Raw genomic sequence first — 16,612 nt, forward strand, 5'->3', positions numbered from 1 at the left:
ACTAAAAGGGTCATGCAAAGAGGGTAAGGCCTAGCACCATGAAGAAAGCCTAGGAGAGGCCACTGGTGAAGCCTAGTTACAGCAGAAGGTTCTGGCAAGTTGGGAGATGCCAGTACCATAGGATGATCACCAAGAACAGCAGCAGCAGTGGAGTGGAGTGAAACAGAGCCTACAGTGCTACAGAGGGTACAGCTAGAGATGTGACTCAAGGAAGATCATGTGTAGGTCCCAGACACTGAAACAAGAAGGTATAAAGTTGAAGTTACCTTGGATACCCCAAGATATTAGAGATGTCAGAGCCATGGGATACCTGCTGAGCAAAGCTGCTAACGGTGTGGAGTTAGAGCAAGAGAAAAGAGTTTGCTACAGTCAACAAGACGGAAGCATCTGGAGAGCTCTTTTATACAGACATGGGGATAAGGAGTTTGGGTTGGCCCAGCTGGTTTTCAGTCTTGCTTTGGTCCTGTATTTTCTCACGATGACGTTTTGGAATAGCAGAGTATATTCTGTGTGATACTGGAGGTATATGATCTGCTTCTTAATTTTGATTTTATTGGGGATTAAAGTGAAGTGTTTGGAAGAATCTCACAAGAGACTTTGAACTTTAGACTTTTAACACTGTTGAGACTGTTGTAGACGATGGGACTTTTGAAGTTGGACAAATACATTTTGTGTTATGCTATGGCTAGATATAGTCCCCATAGACTCAAGTGTTTGAACAAGCCAGGGAGTAGAAATGTGATGGTTTGTATATGTTTGGCCCAGGGAGTGGCACTATTAGGAGGTGTGGCCTTATTGGAGGAAGGGTGTCATTCTGGGCTTGGAGACCCTCCTAGCTTTCTGTTTGCCTTCAGAACAAGATGCAAATCTCTCAGTTCCTTCAGCACCATGCCTGCACGGACACTGCCGTGCTTCCTGCCATGATGATAATGGACTGACCTCTGAACCTGTAAGCCAGCTCCAATTAAATGTTGTCCCTTATAAAAGTTGCCGTGGTCATGGTGTCTCTTCACAGCAGTGGAAACCCTAACTATGACAGAGCGGGTACCTACTAAACCTCCAACCTTATCTTGAAGCTGGGAAACTATAAAATCCTTCATCATTTGAGCACTTAGCTCCCACTTACCCTTTCTGTCACAGAGAACTGATGGGTATCTGCGGAAATCTTGTATGTGTGTAGCTTTGTTGGCACAACTGTAATGAAATATTGGAACATCTGGTTGTCTATAACAAAAACAAAATATGCTTTCTCATCAATTCAGTAGCAATAAAGTACTATCTATTCTATTAAATATAACTTGAAATTTTAATACTACCATTTGATTTAGTATAAAATGAACAGACACTGTTAAGAAAAGAAAAGCTGATAAAAACAATCCGCTCATAATTCATAAAACAGAGTCCCAGATAGGACACAAAAGGTCTGAGTGTGCCCACATGCGTTAGCTTAGACAATGACAAGCATGCACAGAATACAAGAAGGCAAAGATACCATCTCTCAGAGAGCAGAAACACTAATAAAACCCAAACCAACAGTAGCCACAGTCCTCATATACGTCAATCCTAAACATGCCAATAAATTGGAGTTGTCACACTCTGAACATGACACCAGAGCAGAAAGGTAACTAAAAAAAAAAAAAAAAAAAAAAAAAAAAAAAAAACCACCCAGTGATTGCTATGCAATCAAAGGTTCATTTTTAAGGTCACTGATCATCACCAGGGTTAAAACAAGTTATAAACGTTAATGCCCAAAATCAAACTCTCATGATAACACAAGCCTGTGATCCTAGATGATTGTTCTGAGTTCAAGGCCAGCTTGGGCTATATAGTTACTTCCTAGCCAGCCCAATCTAAATGATAAGACCCTATCTCAAAGTAACAATAGTCACCTAAAAACAGGTTATGCACCACTTGCTACAAAACTAAGAAAATAATGCTCAGTGCTTGACTGAGGAGAACTCAGTGGGAGCGGAGGCTTACAGATGAGCTCGCGTGGTCCCTGTGACATCTCAGCACACATGTGGCTCCCGGCCTGTCTCGGCACACACCTGACTATATGTACAACAAAGCAGCTCTGGAGGAACTCTACGTTTCCTGTGCTGGTGACACTATGCAGGGAGCTTCCTACATTTTAGAGCCTTAAGCCTGTGACAAGAGAACTCCATCCTCTAATGAGGATGGAGAGGACAGTTATACCATTACCAACGTATCCACAGGGCAGGAATGCCCTGTTTTACCTCTTCAATCTGTTTTAGGACTTGCTTTTTTAACATTCCAATTCCATTCACTTCTACAAATACTTATCTGCCACTTAGAGACTACCTTCACAAGAGTGCTGGGAGGAGTAAAAACGTATTATTATTAAGGTTTTAAGAGCACGTTCCTCTATGTAAGTTCTAAGAGCAGTTATTAAATACTTACGATCTACAGCAATCTTTTCAGTTCCATCCAAAGGATTAATAATTCCTGGAACAAGCTCGCCAAAAGACAAATGATCTATTCTGTGAGAAAAGTTGTAAGCTAAAAAAAAAAAAAAAAGAGGCAAAGAAATTATATTACTCTTAAAAGTGATGTGCTACAATGATTTTACATTCTCACCTTCTGTCAAAATCATCTAAAATTTGCAAGTTTAATAATACTTAAAACAACATGTTAAGAAAAATAGATTTGAGAAGTGTACAGTGAGTAGAATGCTGCCTCAAATCTTATATACAAATTAATTTTTATGCAATGTTTCATCTAATCCTTATGCGCAAAATATACAACCTTCTTGATTCTAAACATTGTACAAAAACAAGACCATGCCAACAGAACACCTAGGATAATGTTGGTCAAATAATAAAAGTGATCACAGATATTTTTAAAACACACCATTACTATGACCAACTGATTTTTATATAATATTTTGTTCTCTGAAGGTAAGTTTAAGAAAACTTATTACTTGGAACAGCAGTACGAATTTATAATCCCAGCACTGGAAGGCAGACACAGGAGGATCAGGTGTTCCAGGTCACCTGAGGCTATGCCCACAGGCTACATGAAAACATGTTCACCCTCCCACTCTCTAAAAATGTATAAGTCGTACAATAATCATTGTACCAAAGTCACCCTGTGTGGATGTGTGAGCTGCGTCTGCATCTGGATCTACAAACAGAAGCGAACTTAAAATACTGCCTCTGTTACGGAATATGTACAGAATGACCCACGGCACTAACTGCAGTGAACGAGAAACAGTGAACTTACAGACATAACAGAGAAATAAACAAAATACATTTAATTTTTTCTCCTCTAGATGGATATCAAGTTTTTGTTTTCCTTTTGGATATCAATTTTGAAACAGATTTCCTTTTTTGGGGGGGTGAGACTTTCTGAGACTGGATCCTGCCATCCACTGACATGATACTCACTGTATACCATAGGCTAACTTCAAATTCATGGCAATCCCCCTGCTTAAGCCTTCTGAGTGCTGGGGCATTACAGGTACCAGCACACTTAGCTAACTTTTTTTTAAAGACTTATTTATTTTATATATATGAGTACACTGTAGCTATCTTCAGACCTACCAGAAGAGGGCATTGTATCCCATTACGGATGGTTGTGAGCCACCATGTGGGTACTGGGAATTGATCTCAGGACTTCTGGAAGAGCAGTCAGTGCTCTTAACCACTGAGCCATCGCTCCAGCCCTTTAGCTAATGTTTTTGTTTACTTATTTTTGAGACTGAATCTCACTCTGTAGATCCCTGGCTGGCCTGGAACTCAAGAGATCTACCTGCGTCTGTTTATGGGTGGCTGGGATCAAAAGCAGAAGGCAGCAGGCATGTGCCACCATGTCAGTCAACAGTTTATTTTTAAAGCATCACCTTATGTTTGTAACTAAAACAAATGAAAACACAAAGACAAAATTAACTTTTCTTAAAATGTTTTCTATACTGAAACAAAATGTTGGAATTGCTCACAATCATGGTTGACAAGTGCTGCCAAATGTGCATGCCCTCGAGGATGTGGGATTGCCCTGAAAGGAGGAAAAGACAAACATGTAACTCAGAGAAGGTCAACCCTCCCTGTGACATTCAGCAGCTTGTACTACCACGTAAGAGCAGTACATCTAGCCTGCAGCCAGCGAAGCCATCTCAGCAGTGCAGTGAGCTGAGGGCTGCAAAAAGCCAAACGGGAAACATGTTAAGTATTTATGAGCCAAGATGAAAGAAACCGAGGCTATTAAGTTATATAATGAGAACACCATTTCATAAACAATTATCAGTGAATCACAAAACCCAATAAATGTGATTATTTTGTAGCTCCCACTTTCCAGGGCAACTGCTCACTGAGATTTAAAGTTGGTGTTCCTAATTTCAAAAATGATCTTAAATGTGTCTGGTAATGGCCTAAAGTAACGTTTACATTTCCTCTCTGAAAACACAATTCTGTAAGCAAGAGCCCATTCGGTCCCTTAAAGACATCTCGAGAATATGATTCGAGTCTTTACTCCCAACTTAATGTACAATTTCCTAAACTGAACAATTAAATTGATGTTTAACCTGCCTTTGTACTTGCCCCGGTGTCTGACTACTGGGGTCCACAGTCTGAGCTGAGATGTGGCACTGGAGGCCTTGATTCCTGGACAACTTCCACTTCCATCACTGACACCAAAGGCTGCTGGAGCCACTCAGAGCCACTACCATCACATGTTCCCAAAGCAACGCTCCCACAACACTAGTTTACTACAGAAATACTATTTTCCCTGATAATCTTAGGTTAAATTTATTAAGAAACATTCTATCAAGTGTTCACAAAACTTAAAATTTAAAGCACTGTGCAAGAAACAACAATGAAAACTATAACAATGCTTTATGACTACAGCCACCAGCAGCTTGCAGAGGCCAAACTGGAATGCTGGGATTTTACTTTTAACGAAAGTCAAAGACAACAGTAAGTCCACAAGAGAAACCGAAATGACTGCTAGTTGACGAGACATTTTGGCAGACATCACTTTAGGCTGTGGAATCTGAGGTCTCCACTTCTTTAAAACCAATCTTCCCTCTATTTAACTACTTACAGATTCTTCAAATCTACCAACAACGTGCAGTACCAGCGACAACTATGTGTTCACCAGGACGTCAGGAAGCCCAGTCAGACACTTCTGTTGCTTTTTAAAGAATATATTTGAGGGCCGGAGATATGGCTCAAAGGTAAAGAGCACTGTCTGCTCTTTCAGAGGTTCTGAGTTCAATTCCCAGCGACCACATGGTGGCTCACAACCATATATAATGAGATCTGGTGCCCTCTTCTGGCCTGCAAGCATACATGTAAGCAATAATAAATCTTTAAAAAAAAAAAAAGAATACATTTGATTAACCTGTAATGTTTCTATGTGTGTGCCTTATGTAGGTATATGTATGTGAGTGCAGTACCAGTGGAGGCCAGGAAGAGGGTGTCAAACACCCTGGAGCTGGAGTTAAGAGGAGTTGCCTGTGTAGGTACAGGGAAAGGAACTCAGAGCCTCTGTGAGAGCAGCAGGTAGCACTCTTTCTCACTGAGCCATGTGTCCTGCCTTCCTGACTGGCTACTGGACAATGGACTCGCTGTCCTCGGTTGTTGGAGCACTTTCTCACTGAATAGTCAGCCCGAAGCCAATCTGCTCTCAACAATTTCCCCAGCTGCTTCAATCAAACACACTTTAACTTAAGAACAAAAGCTTTCTTGGCTCACCAGTGAAATATGCAGAAACCTGATTGTAACTTCACTTTCACCTAAAAATTTTACTAGACATTTTACTTTAAACTTCTCATTTCCTGACCACTCCTTTTCTAGACTTGGGACTATTTTGATGAATGCCCGGCTAGTCTACTAGGATCAACAAATGCTGTACTCCATGCAGTCAGGACATAGTTACAATACTCTGTAGCCAAGTTGGGGGATAATTTAAAAATATGACACCTAGAGCCTGTATCTCTAGAGGGCTCTGCATGCACAGCTATGTACAGCTGCATGCACATTGCATGCACAGCTACGTAGCTGTCCTGTGGTGCACCAGGCAACAGCACCAAGCGATGAGACCATATGGAGCCTCAAGTCTACTGCTCCATTCTCAACATGACACTGTAATGCAAAAGCAGTCCTATAAAATAAGTGTGGCTACCTTTCCATAAAACATCATCCTTCTGGAAGTAAGGGATTGTGATGGTTTGTGTATGATTGGCCTAGGGAGTGGCACTATTAGGAAGTGTGACCTTGTTGGAATAGGTGTGTCATTGTGGGTGTGGGCTTAAGACCCTCATCCTAGCTGCCTGGAAGTCAGCCTTCTCTTAGAGGCCTGCAGATAAAGATGTAGACCCCTCAGCTCCTCCTGTACCATGCCTGCCTGGACACTGCCGAGCTCTTGCTTTGATGATACTGGACTGAGCTTCTGAACCTGTAAGGCAGACCCAATTAAATGTTCTTATAAGAGTTGCCTTGGTCGGGGCTGGGGATTTAGCTCAGTGGTAGAGCGCTTACCTAGGAAGCGCAAGGCCCTGGGTTCGGTCCCCAGCTCCGAAAAAAAGAACCAAAAAAAAAAAAAAAAAAAAAAAAAAGAGTTGCCTTGGTCATGGTGTCTGTTCACAGAAATAAAACCCTAAGATAAGGAATGAGACAGGATCTCACCGTGTAACTCTGGCTGTGCTGGAACATACTATGAAGACCAGGCTCCACCTGCCCCTGCCCCTGCCCCTGCCCCTGCCCCTGCCCCTGCCCCTGCCCCTGCCCCTGCCCCTGCCCCTGCCCCTGCCCCTGCCCCTGCCCCTGCCCCTGAGACTATTAAGTGCAAATCTGAACTCCATGTATCTCAGGTATTACACTGTTTATCTCTTATTAATAGGCCATGCAGAAAAAGGTAGGAGGCTGCATCTGGAATCCAAGCTGTCATATGCTTCCTTGTGATGATGCTTTGCTCTCTCCCAAGTTTAATCTGTTTTTCATTCTTTTAATACTACTAAGAAAACAACTTTCCTTTCCTGCTCCTGATTTAAAAATATACCTAAGACATCACCAGGAAGACTTACATACACTATTCTTATTTATGTTTTACCCAGTTAGTAATTTTAGCAACTAGATACTGACAATAAAAATTCTCCACATGGAGCACACCTCTCCTGATTAGTAATAATGTCATTGTCAAGTTCTAGTGTGCCCCAAATGGTCTTAACTTGCTACCAACTACAGCATGATATCTGACTTCAACAGTCTCTCACAGCCCAGGCTTTTTAATTACCCTTGTTAGGAAACACAAACTGAAATGTTATTGATTAGCAGCATAAGCAAGCACCTACCTTCAAGACCACAAATGTTAAAAATCGACTGCAGTCACTCCAGTACAGACACTTGTTAAAAATGCTTCAATTTTCCTGTCTATTTCCTGACATACTATCTGACCCATCAGATGGGACCCAGCAATGGAAGGAGAGTAGCTCTGAACTACTCTCAAGGGAAACATGAAGTCCAGGCCATAATACAGAAACTCACAGGGTGCTCCCTTTTGGAGTAGGGCACTGCCTACATGTAAAGCTGTATTGAGCCCTCCCACTCAGGTGCTCCCTCTATGGTGCCAAGGTCTCAACATCCCCAGGACCATGCTGCAAGCAGGTAAACGTGCACTGACCAGTGGCCAAACAACAAAGTTTGAACTTGCAGGAAAGAAGCACAACAAAGGAACAATTAAGTTTGAGCTGTTCATAATAAGCAATAAAGTCTTTCCTGATAAAAATCTAATGTTCTCTCTACATAAATAAAAAGGCAAAGCTAAACTTTGAGCAGCAGTTTTTCTCTGGTATGCTTTCCTTTACTTTATACACTCCCAACTCCCCACACAGTTCCAAGGTTTCCTCATGAAGCCTCTGCTGACTTGCAGATTACACAACTTTCTTATCAGCTATAAACCGCCTTCAGAGCTTCAATACAACTATAATTAAGTAATAACTAATACATTTACTAGTCAAAGTTTGAATTTTCTTGCAAGGTTTCAGCACTGAGGAAGAGTAAAGGCTTCTCTCTTTCTTCACTGTTTGGTCCTGAAGATCCAGGCCAATCTTCTACACAAAGCAAATATTCTAACAATAGTTTGCATAGTGAAGAACTCATCAGCTCTCCAAGGAAGGAGGAAGCTAGGGAGGGGATGTTTATCCATGGGGAAATCTACCAAGAAAATTTTGTGATCGTTTCTATGCTAGATGATACGCAGGAAGTAAGTGACAATTTCCCTGAGCTTGTACCTAAATTACTTCACTCTAGACATTAGTTTCTTCTGATTTTTTTCTACAATTACTCAAGGAATGCATTTGATGAGAACTACCAAAGGTTTAAGACAAAACAAACTCACAAAGCTAAGGATAGGCTCTCTGTTAGTAAATAAAAGGTTTTAAATCCCATTTACTCTCAGACAACACCTTGAAGTGAGTCTCTGTGGTTGCCTATACACTACCTGGTCAAAAAAGGATGCAATTTTAGTCAAACTCCAACCCATTCTAAAGAACTTCAGGAAGTGAAAAGAACATACTTGCCCACAGTTATGTGAAAATTCCCTGCTACTTTATTGACATAGAGATGACCATGGATTCTGCACGCATCTGGAGTCAGTGATGAATCATCTTCCCTATAAAGCAAGACACGTTCAGATGTCTTAATGCATGTTGGATATTGTGACCATGTAGTAGCGTAAAATGGGCACACAGGAAAAAGAAGATTCCCTAAAGACAAACTTTTAGCTAATGTCTTAAATGTCAGCATTAGAGCAGTGGCTTAAATCTACTTAAGGTTGCTATACAGCCACTACAGTTACATAAATAGATATCATTATGTATCTTCAAGTCTACTCAAAGGACTAGGTCGAGTGCAGAAGAACTATGAAAATCAGAGAGTCCAACAGCAACATACTTCCCCCATGTATTTCTGGTACTGTGGTGCAGGCTGGCTGAAAATGACACTGAGATAAGGAAAAGGCACATGATCCGCTTGCACACTGGTGTTTTCTAAGCCCATAAAAAGCTGTCGTATGTTTTTATTTGAAAAACCACTTTCACTACAACAATTCTTGTTACCTGATACAACAGTAAAAATAAATTCTTAACCAAAATGTATAGAGCCTCACAATTTGTCCTTAAAACACAGTAGAATTCCTATGGAGATGCATCACACACACAGCAGTAAAGGAGCTTGACGAGAAGCTCAACACCATCAGCATCTTCAACACATAAAACACATTCTTTAAGAAAGAGCAGCAGAGCAATACTTCAACCGTAAAATGGAAGCTCCTATCTCACCTTGGTGGCAGTGCAGTTGATGAACTTTTAAACGCACTTTTGAAGATCACGTCTTGAAGGGAATGCTCTTCTTGCAGCCTACTCTGAATCAACTGCAGCATCCTAAATGTGACAAAACAGTAAAATACACACCGAGCCACAACGTGCTCAACTACAACAAAGCTTCTGACTCAGACCAACCATGCACTTACTACAGGATTATATTCCAGAACAGAGCTGACTTTTCCCAGGAAAAGCGATATAAATGGCTAGCAGTTTAATGGACAGAGGCACCAAAAGACAGCCTTTGCTCTGCTGAATGTCTACCCTCACCTTTCACACCCAAGTACAAAACGTTTACTCCTGTCAAGCACTCAGGCGAGTGCTGTATTATGAAGAACAGACTAAATGCAGGCCAAGCAGCAGTGTACTGAGCTGGAGGCTACAGATCACTGAGATACAATCTCAAGGCTCGTCACAAACTAGGTCATGGCACATCAGCTAATGCCTTCTTTCCAAAAGGACTATTCTAAGCAAAATATTATGGTCATTATATAACTTTTAAAGCAGAATCAACAGATTCTAGAAACCCAAGATGCATTTAAAAATAATGCCCAAAGGGCTGAAGAGATGGTTCAGTGGTTAAGACCATTGGCTATTCTTCCAGAAGGCCTGGATTCAGTTTCCAACGCCCATGTGGTGGCAACCAACCTTCTTGCCTCTCAGAGCACCAAATACACAGGTGGTGCACAGACATATATGCGGCAAAGCATGCATACACAGCAGACTGAAGAAATGGCTAAATGGTTAAAAGTACTTCTTGTTCCAGCAGAGGTCCCAGGTTTGATTCCCAGCACCCACTTGGTGATGTTCAAAACTGTTCATAACTCCAGTTCTAGGACATACGTGGTACCCAGACATAGACTCAAGCAAAACACTCATACATATAAAAGAAATAAATCTAAAACTTAAAAAATTTTCAAGCATATACAGAGAAAAAAATAAACCTTAAAAATGAAAAATAGAAGCAATGTTTAGACTCATTTCCTGTAACACCATCTTAAATAATTAACTCTCAAGTCATAACTGAGCAAGCACAAACACTGCACACAGTGGGGAGCATGAACAGAGACACAGAGCATAAACACTGCACACAGTGGGGAGCATGAACGGACACAGAGAAATTTTACGGCAGTGAAAACTGTTTTGCTCTTGATGGTACAATGGTGACTATGACCTTACACCACTGTTTGCTCAGCAGTGACCTCCAGACCCTGGGTAACTTTGGGTCCGTGCACTCACTGACTATGACAACAAAGCCACTTTGGTACTTGATGCTGATAAGGGGAAGAGACATGGGAACTCTAGTATCCACTCACCTTTGCTGTGAACTTAAAACTACTCTAAAAAATATTAAACTTGAAAGTAGAAAAGAAAAACTTAACACATAATATATGATCTTAAAAAACACAAATATTAATCTTACAATGCACCATATGTCATCACAATGGTAAAAGTAATGTATAGATATAGAAATGAGAGAAAATATTTATGCACTATCCATCTAGAATACTGGGTTAACAGGCCTGTTTTGTTAAATTACAAATCAAATTTATACAATAAATTTAGTTTGAAATAAACTTTAAATCTAGAAAGAGAAAGCAGACATCCCACAAAGCTTTGTGTCTAGGGTTTGTAAAGAAAGAGATTGAGATCCTAATTATTTAATGAAGTTTACCACCTGGGAGCCAATTCTAAAAGGTAAGGAACATTCTAGTATTCAGTGGCAGGAAGTGGCAGGCAGGGCCATGCAGATCTTCACACGAGAGCACCCATTTAGAAGCAGAACACAAGTAAGAAGCAGCTAGAAAGCAGATCTCATCTCCAGACATTTACATCTAAAGACAAAATATTTGGAGCTCAGAACAACAGAAACTGAAAGCGCCCATGTTTTATAAATCTTGTAGTTCAAGGCGAAGGGCAGAGGCTGAGGAAACTGCAAGACTCCTGCTTTGAACACACCAACCAATACCAAGTGTGAATGCTGTATGAGGTATGCAGAAAGCCCACAATAAGATGGACTCCTCACTCTTAATAGAAGCAGTTTGTTCTCACACACCACTACTCCTCAATACTGAGATTCAGTTCTCAGTACCCACATCAGGGAGTTCATAACATAGCGTACACATATAAACAAAAATCTTAAAATGTTAAAAAGGAGTTAGTTCATGTTAGTACTTCTGGGCTGTTTTGTTGTTGCTGTTGCTGTTGCTGCTGCTGCTGTTGTTTTGTTTTAGCTTTTTGAGACAAAGTTTTGCAGTCCAGGCTGGCTATGAACTATAGATCCTCCTGCCCAGTCTCTTGTAATTACTGGGGTTACAAGTGTACACCACAAACCTGACTCTCACTTTATTATTTCTGGATGAAATGTACGTCATCTCTAGATAGAGCTTTCTAGTTAAAAGTGCTGGAAACCCAGAAAGCCCTAATTATTCACTGCATTTCTTCAACCATATTCAATTTCAAAATTAAGATTCTTCCAACCAGGAGAATTGGTAATTAAAAGAAAAAGACTCAAGTAAACTAGGGATTAGAAAATAAAACGTCTGAAGGGGAAAAAAAAACCCTATGTAAGTTTTTTGGTAATAATCTGAAATTAGGTAACCTCAAGTAGAAACCATATTTGTAAACAAAAAGGAGAAAAGTACTTAACAGAGAATCAGTTTATTACAAATGCAGGGACAGACCTACTTATACTCCAGACAATACCAAGAAAGTTACTGGAAACAAAAGGTTCACACAGAAACATGGAAGCTCCTAGGAAGTCCCCTGTCCTACTCACTACTCATTGGTTCCCAGGAGAAAGCTTTTCCTTTATGCTATCCAGGTCAAAATTAACTTTTTATTCTGAGACAGTTTCCATGTTTAATGCATGTCCTGGAACCTACTAATTAGCCTAGGAAGGTAAGCTTATGATCTTCTAGTTTGAGCTCCCAAATGCTCGGATTATAGGTGTGCATCGTCGTACCAAATTCTAAGCAATGTTCATAGATACGTTCATAGTTACAGGTTCTTAAAAAGTCAATTAAAATAAAAAACCCTAAAATTTATTTGATTCCAAATATACTTCAGAAAAGATTATGTATGACTTTCCTAAGATCTGATAGTTTTTCAAGTCATACGGATTATTTATATATGAGAACATTTAACATATGCATATCTTCCGGTCGACAAAGGTGGTGTAGATTTCTATTTATTTTATGTATAGCATTCTGCCTGCATATGTGGTTGCAGGCCCGAAGAGGGCACCAGATCTCATTACAGATGGTTGTGAGCCACCATGTGGTTACTGGGAATTGAACTCAGGACCTCTGGAAGAGCAGTCAGTGCTCTTAACCGCTGAGCCATCTCTCCAGCCCCGTGGTGTAGATTTCTATGGTGAGGACTGTTCACACTTTACCTCTGCCACTCTCTCTGCTGTGGTGAAAGGTCAAACAGTGCCTGTAACAGAAGAGAACACTGTCACGGCCACACGGGTCTCCCGGCTTTCATGTACAAGTGTAAATGTTTTTTCAAAACCATAAACTTACAGTACCACTAACAAGTACTCATGATTTAATCTTCAGTGATGTTTTATTCAAAGACAGCACAAAGAAGCTTCACTAATGATTAACTATTTTCTTATGAATAGTCACTGGCAAAGCTGACAGTCAATCAGAAGCTCAAAAACTGGTATTTCAAGAATTAAAATCACTCAAGCCCAACATTTTTGAAACTGAAACTGAACTAAAACTGAAAGGACCACACAGGGGTAAGTGGACAGATACGACACATCAAAAGCCATGAGACTCAAGCACCCACAACCTTTCTTCCTTATAGGAAAAGGTCACAAAACAAACCCACATGCCTTTGCCAAAAAAGAAACATCAAAACTTCCCCTATAAAATGAAAATGAAACCCACAAAATTATTAATAGTAGAGAATAAAGGTCACAGGGAGAATACTCAATTGATAAAGTGCTTGCTCTGCAAGCATGAAGAATGGACTCTGACCTGGGCAAAAACCCACACATGTAGTACATGTCTGTAAACCCACACATGTAGTACATGTCTGTAAACCCGCACATGTAGTACATGTCTGTAAACCAGCACTCAAGCTAACACACAGGTAGGTCCCTTAGACTCACTGGCCAACCTAATGGTTAAATTGCAGAACAATGAAAGAGATTCTTATCTTAAAAAATGTGGTAGACTGCACCTTTCCCAACACCACCAGAGGCTGACCTCAGGTCTCTACATGTACCCACATGTGTATCTAAATGAGTACATGCACATACGGGCTATGAAGAAGGACCAGAACCGAATATTCTGCAAACAGTATAAAATGCTGTGTCTCAGTGTCTACTGGGAACTGTCTGCATCTGAATCTACAGATCATACTCTAACTTATGTAACAATCTCTGAACTTATATGTAACATAACACTATGTAAATCACCATAAAATAAACTTTGCAAGTGGAAAAACAGATCAGAACAGGGGATTAGAGTAGCAATAATAAATTATGTATTTTTCGGTCAATATCCCTACCTTAGGAGTGCTTTCTGGTTTGAGTATGAACTGTTCCCCTCAGGTTCCTAAGGTTAAAACCCAGGACCCCAGCTAATGGTGCACTGTGGAAGCCTACAGAAAGTTGAAGTAAAGCCACTAGGCTGGTAGGGACTTTGGGATATTGACCTTAGGTGTCTTGTCCTGGACTCTTTTTGTCTCTTTGTCACCTGTCCACCATGGGATGGAAGTTTCCAAACATTCCAGTATCCATGATGTTCTGCCCAAGGAACCACAACCTGAACCCTCTGACACTATGAGCCAAGCGAAGAGCTCCGCCTCAGGCTGTCTCTGACAGCTACTTTGTCACAGACTCAAAAGTGATGAAAGCAGGGACTTATCAAAGACAAACATGTATTTCTGTGCTGTAAACTAAAGTTAATTCAGCAATCAAAACTAGTCCATGAGTTTTTCTTGTTTCAACCCAGTCAATGAATTTAGTTCTTCCTCCATCTTTAGTCCACAATCTGCAAGTTTGCTTAATGATAAGGAAACAAATTTAAAGATGAACAGGTAAGCCGCATGCTATGGTGCCAGTGGACCACCATGCTTATTCTGAAGCTGTGTTAGGGCTAGTTCTGGTCAGGTACCGTTGCAAGGGCATCTACCCTGTAACGTGCCATGTGCTGAGTCAGCACATGATGAACAGCTTGAGCTTCGTATGGACATTAGAAAATGTGAACACAATGAGCTTCCGTAAACTGCGATAAGAGAGCTACGTACAGAAGGCTCAGATGTGTCTACACTGAGGAAGATCGGAGAAAGAGAGTAGCACAGGTCGTGAAGAGCACATAGCATACACACTCTCCATTCTTATGGCAAACACAAAGAAGGGAGGGCCTGATGAAAGCAGGGACTTGAAATGTAACAGACACCAGAGGACGCACATCGCCAGCTGTGCTGATCTCAAGCTTCTGATATTAGAATTTTTTCCATCACAAATTTCTAGTTTGGACCATTTTTGAAATGAAAAAAAAAATCAGACAAAACTAAGAGCAAATGTCTAAAGTCTTTTCAGCAAACATTTAAAAACCACATAAATCAAACTTACTGGTTCATAAGCCAGACCATCTGCAGAAGCAACCATGGTCTCTGCTAAATCCAGTACATCTGCTCCAACATCTGCATTAAAACAAAGTTTTTACACTTTGTACTCGAATCAAAACTATTACCTGCTACAAAACAGGGATGATGAAAAGAAAACTCAAAATATGTAATGTGACTTTCATTTGTTCAAAAGTTAAAGCTTTTTTTTTTTTAATGAAGCTTCTGTAGATAGTATTCCAAGATTTAAAAAAGTTTTTTCTACTTTCTGTTCTGAAAAATAGATGATATGTGGTAAAAAGTGTAAGGTTAACTAGCTGATGGCCTTTCCAAAGCTGACTAGCCTTTACTAAAGATGCTGAAAACACTACTAATCACAAGAATGATTTTTAAGGATTCAAAGAAATTGTAAGGCAAATCTGAGACAAAGATCAAAAGTGAAATTTTACTTTGAAAATCAAACATTTCAATGGTATTTAAATATTCAAATACGGCATACATTTGGGATCAGTGCTACTCAAAATTTAGTTACAATATATTTCTTTATCTCTTAAAACATTAACATAAGAAAAATTAAAAAGTGAAGAGATTTTGTTGTTTTGTGATGAAATCTCCCACAACTGATCCCTTTGGCAAGGTAAAAGTAGTTCATATCCAGGTTTCCACTTTCCAAGAAGACAATTTCCATGCAAAGCATCATTGCTGATTCAAGCAAAATCTATCAGACATTGGTACCTTCCCACTTTCATCAATACAACTGAGCAGGGCTGCGGGCAGGAGGGGCATGGTACCTTACTACCTTCATTTTAGAGAAACACTGCACCTGCACTTTAACTGCAGGGTAGAGATGTAAAGGATCAGGTAAAACAGGGAAATGTAGAGTGTGGGTAGGAAACCCGACTCTCCACACAGGAGACAGGCTCCCTAAAGCATAACTCTAAATTTTCTTTACACTGTAGTCATGGCCAAGTTAAATCTCTTCATGGGCAGACAAGTGTCGCTGGGTTGATAGACTAACGGTGGCAAAGGCGTACTCACAGTGACACTTCATGGCAACGGTAATGTCTATGTTGATTCGCAACTTGCTGAAAGGGAAAAGGGCAGCTGTCAGTACCTGTCAATCAGCCAGACACCAGAAATATAAATCAACTCACCTATGAAACTGTAGATTTCAGACTGTAAAACACAACAGTTAGAACTTCACCTACATCGCTTAAAATCAGAACAAGAACATTTAAAACATTCTCTCCGTGTGAACAGCCTGACGTGGGTATGAGAAACTGGATGCTAAACCCCTGCAAGAATACAAAGTCTTCACAGCTGAGCCATCCCTCTGGCCCCCAAAAGCTCTACTTAGTGACTATTCAAAGACACTTCTGCTCCTCCTAGAACAGTCACCTTTGTTAACACCAACTCCACAGTAAATAATCCTGAGAAATGAGGGTTGTTTCAACAGTCTCAGACTAAACACCAGACACAACCGTCTTTTAAGGACATGAAACTTGAATCAAGAAGCAGCAATCCCAAGTTTCTTTCTTCCATTTATCACAAAACTATCCATCACACACTATGCTGGCACCTTTTGATGTTGTTTCTTTACTGTGGAGTGGAATTATACAGGAGGTGCTCCAGGTGTTCAGTGAAGCATACACGGCCTGGTAGAGACTCAGCCAACAGAGAGAGCCAGCT

At 40.4% G+C, this 16,612-nt stretch overlaps 1 protein-coding gene across 11 annotated transcripts in view; it reads right to left on the reverse strand.

The window, feature by feature from the left end:
* The window catches only part of Ergic2 (ERGIC and golgi 2), a 32,332-nt gene that overhangs the window by 6,551 nt on the left and 9,169 nt on the right, over nt 1–16,612 (reverse strand). For 4 of the 11 annotated variants that reach the window (NM_001394931.1, NM_001394930.1, XM_087657080.1 and 1 more), the window contains 8 exon segments: nt 1,127–1,224; nt 2,422–2,520; nt 3,959–4,014; nt 8,533–8,628; nt 9,296–9,397; nt 12,735–12,775; nt 14,931–15,001; nt 15,962–16,008. In NM_001394931.1, the coding sequence (NP_001381860.1) occupies nt 1,127–1,224; nt 2,422–2,520; nt 3,959–4,014; nt 8,533–8,628; nt 9,296–9,397; nt 12,735–12,775; nt 14,931–15,001; nt 15,962–15,974 (576 nt within the window). In that variant the 5' untranslated portion in view covers nt 15,975–16,008. 11 annotated transcript variants of the gene reach the window in all.

The sequence above is a fragment of the Rattus norvegicus genome, chromosome 4, assembly GCF_021556685.1.
Source record: "Rattus norvegicus strain SHRSP/BbbUtx chromosome 4, alternate assembly SHRSP_T2T, whole genome shotgun sequence".
Taxonomy (NCBI): Eukaryota; Metazoa; Chordata; class Mammalia; order Rodentia; family Muridae; genus Rattus; species Rattus norvegicus.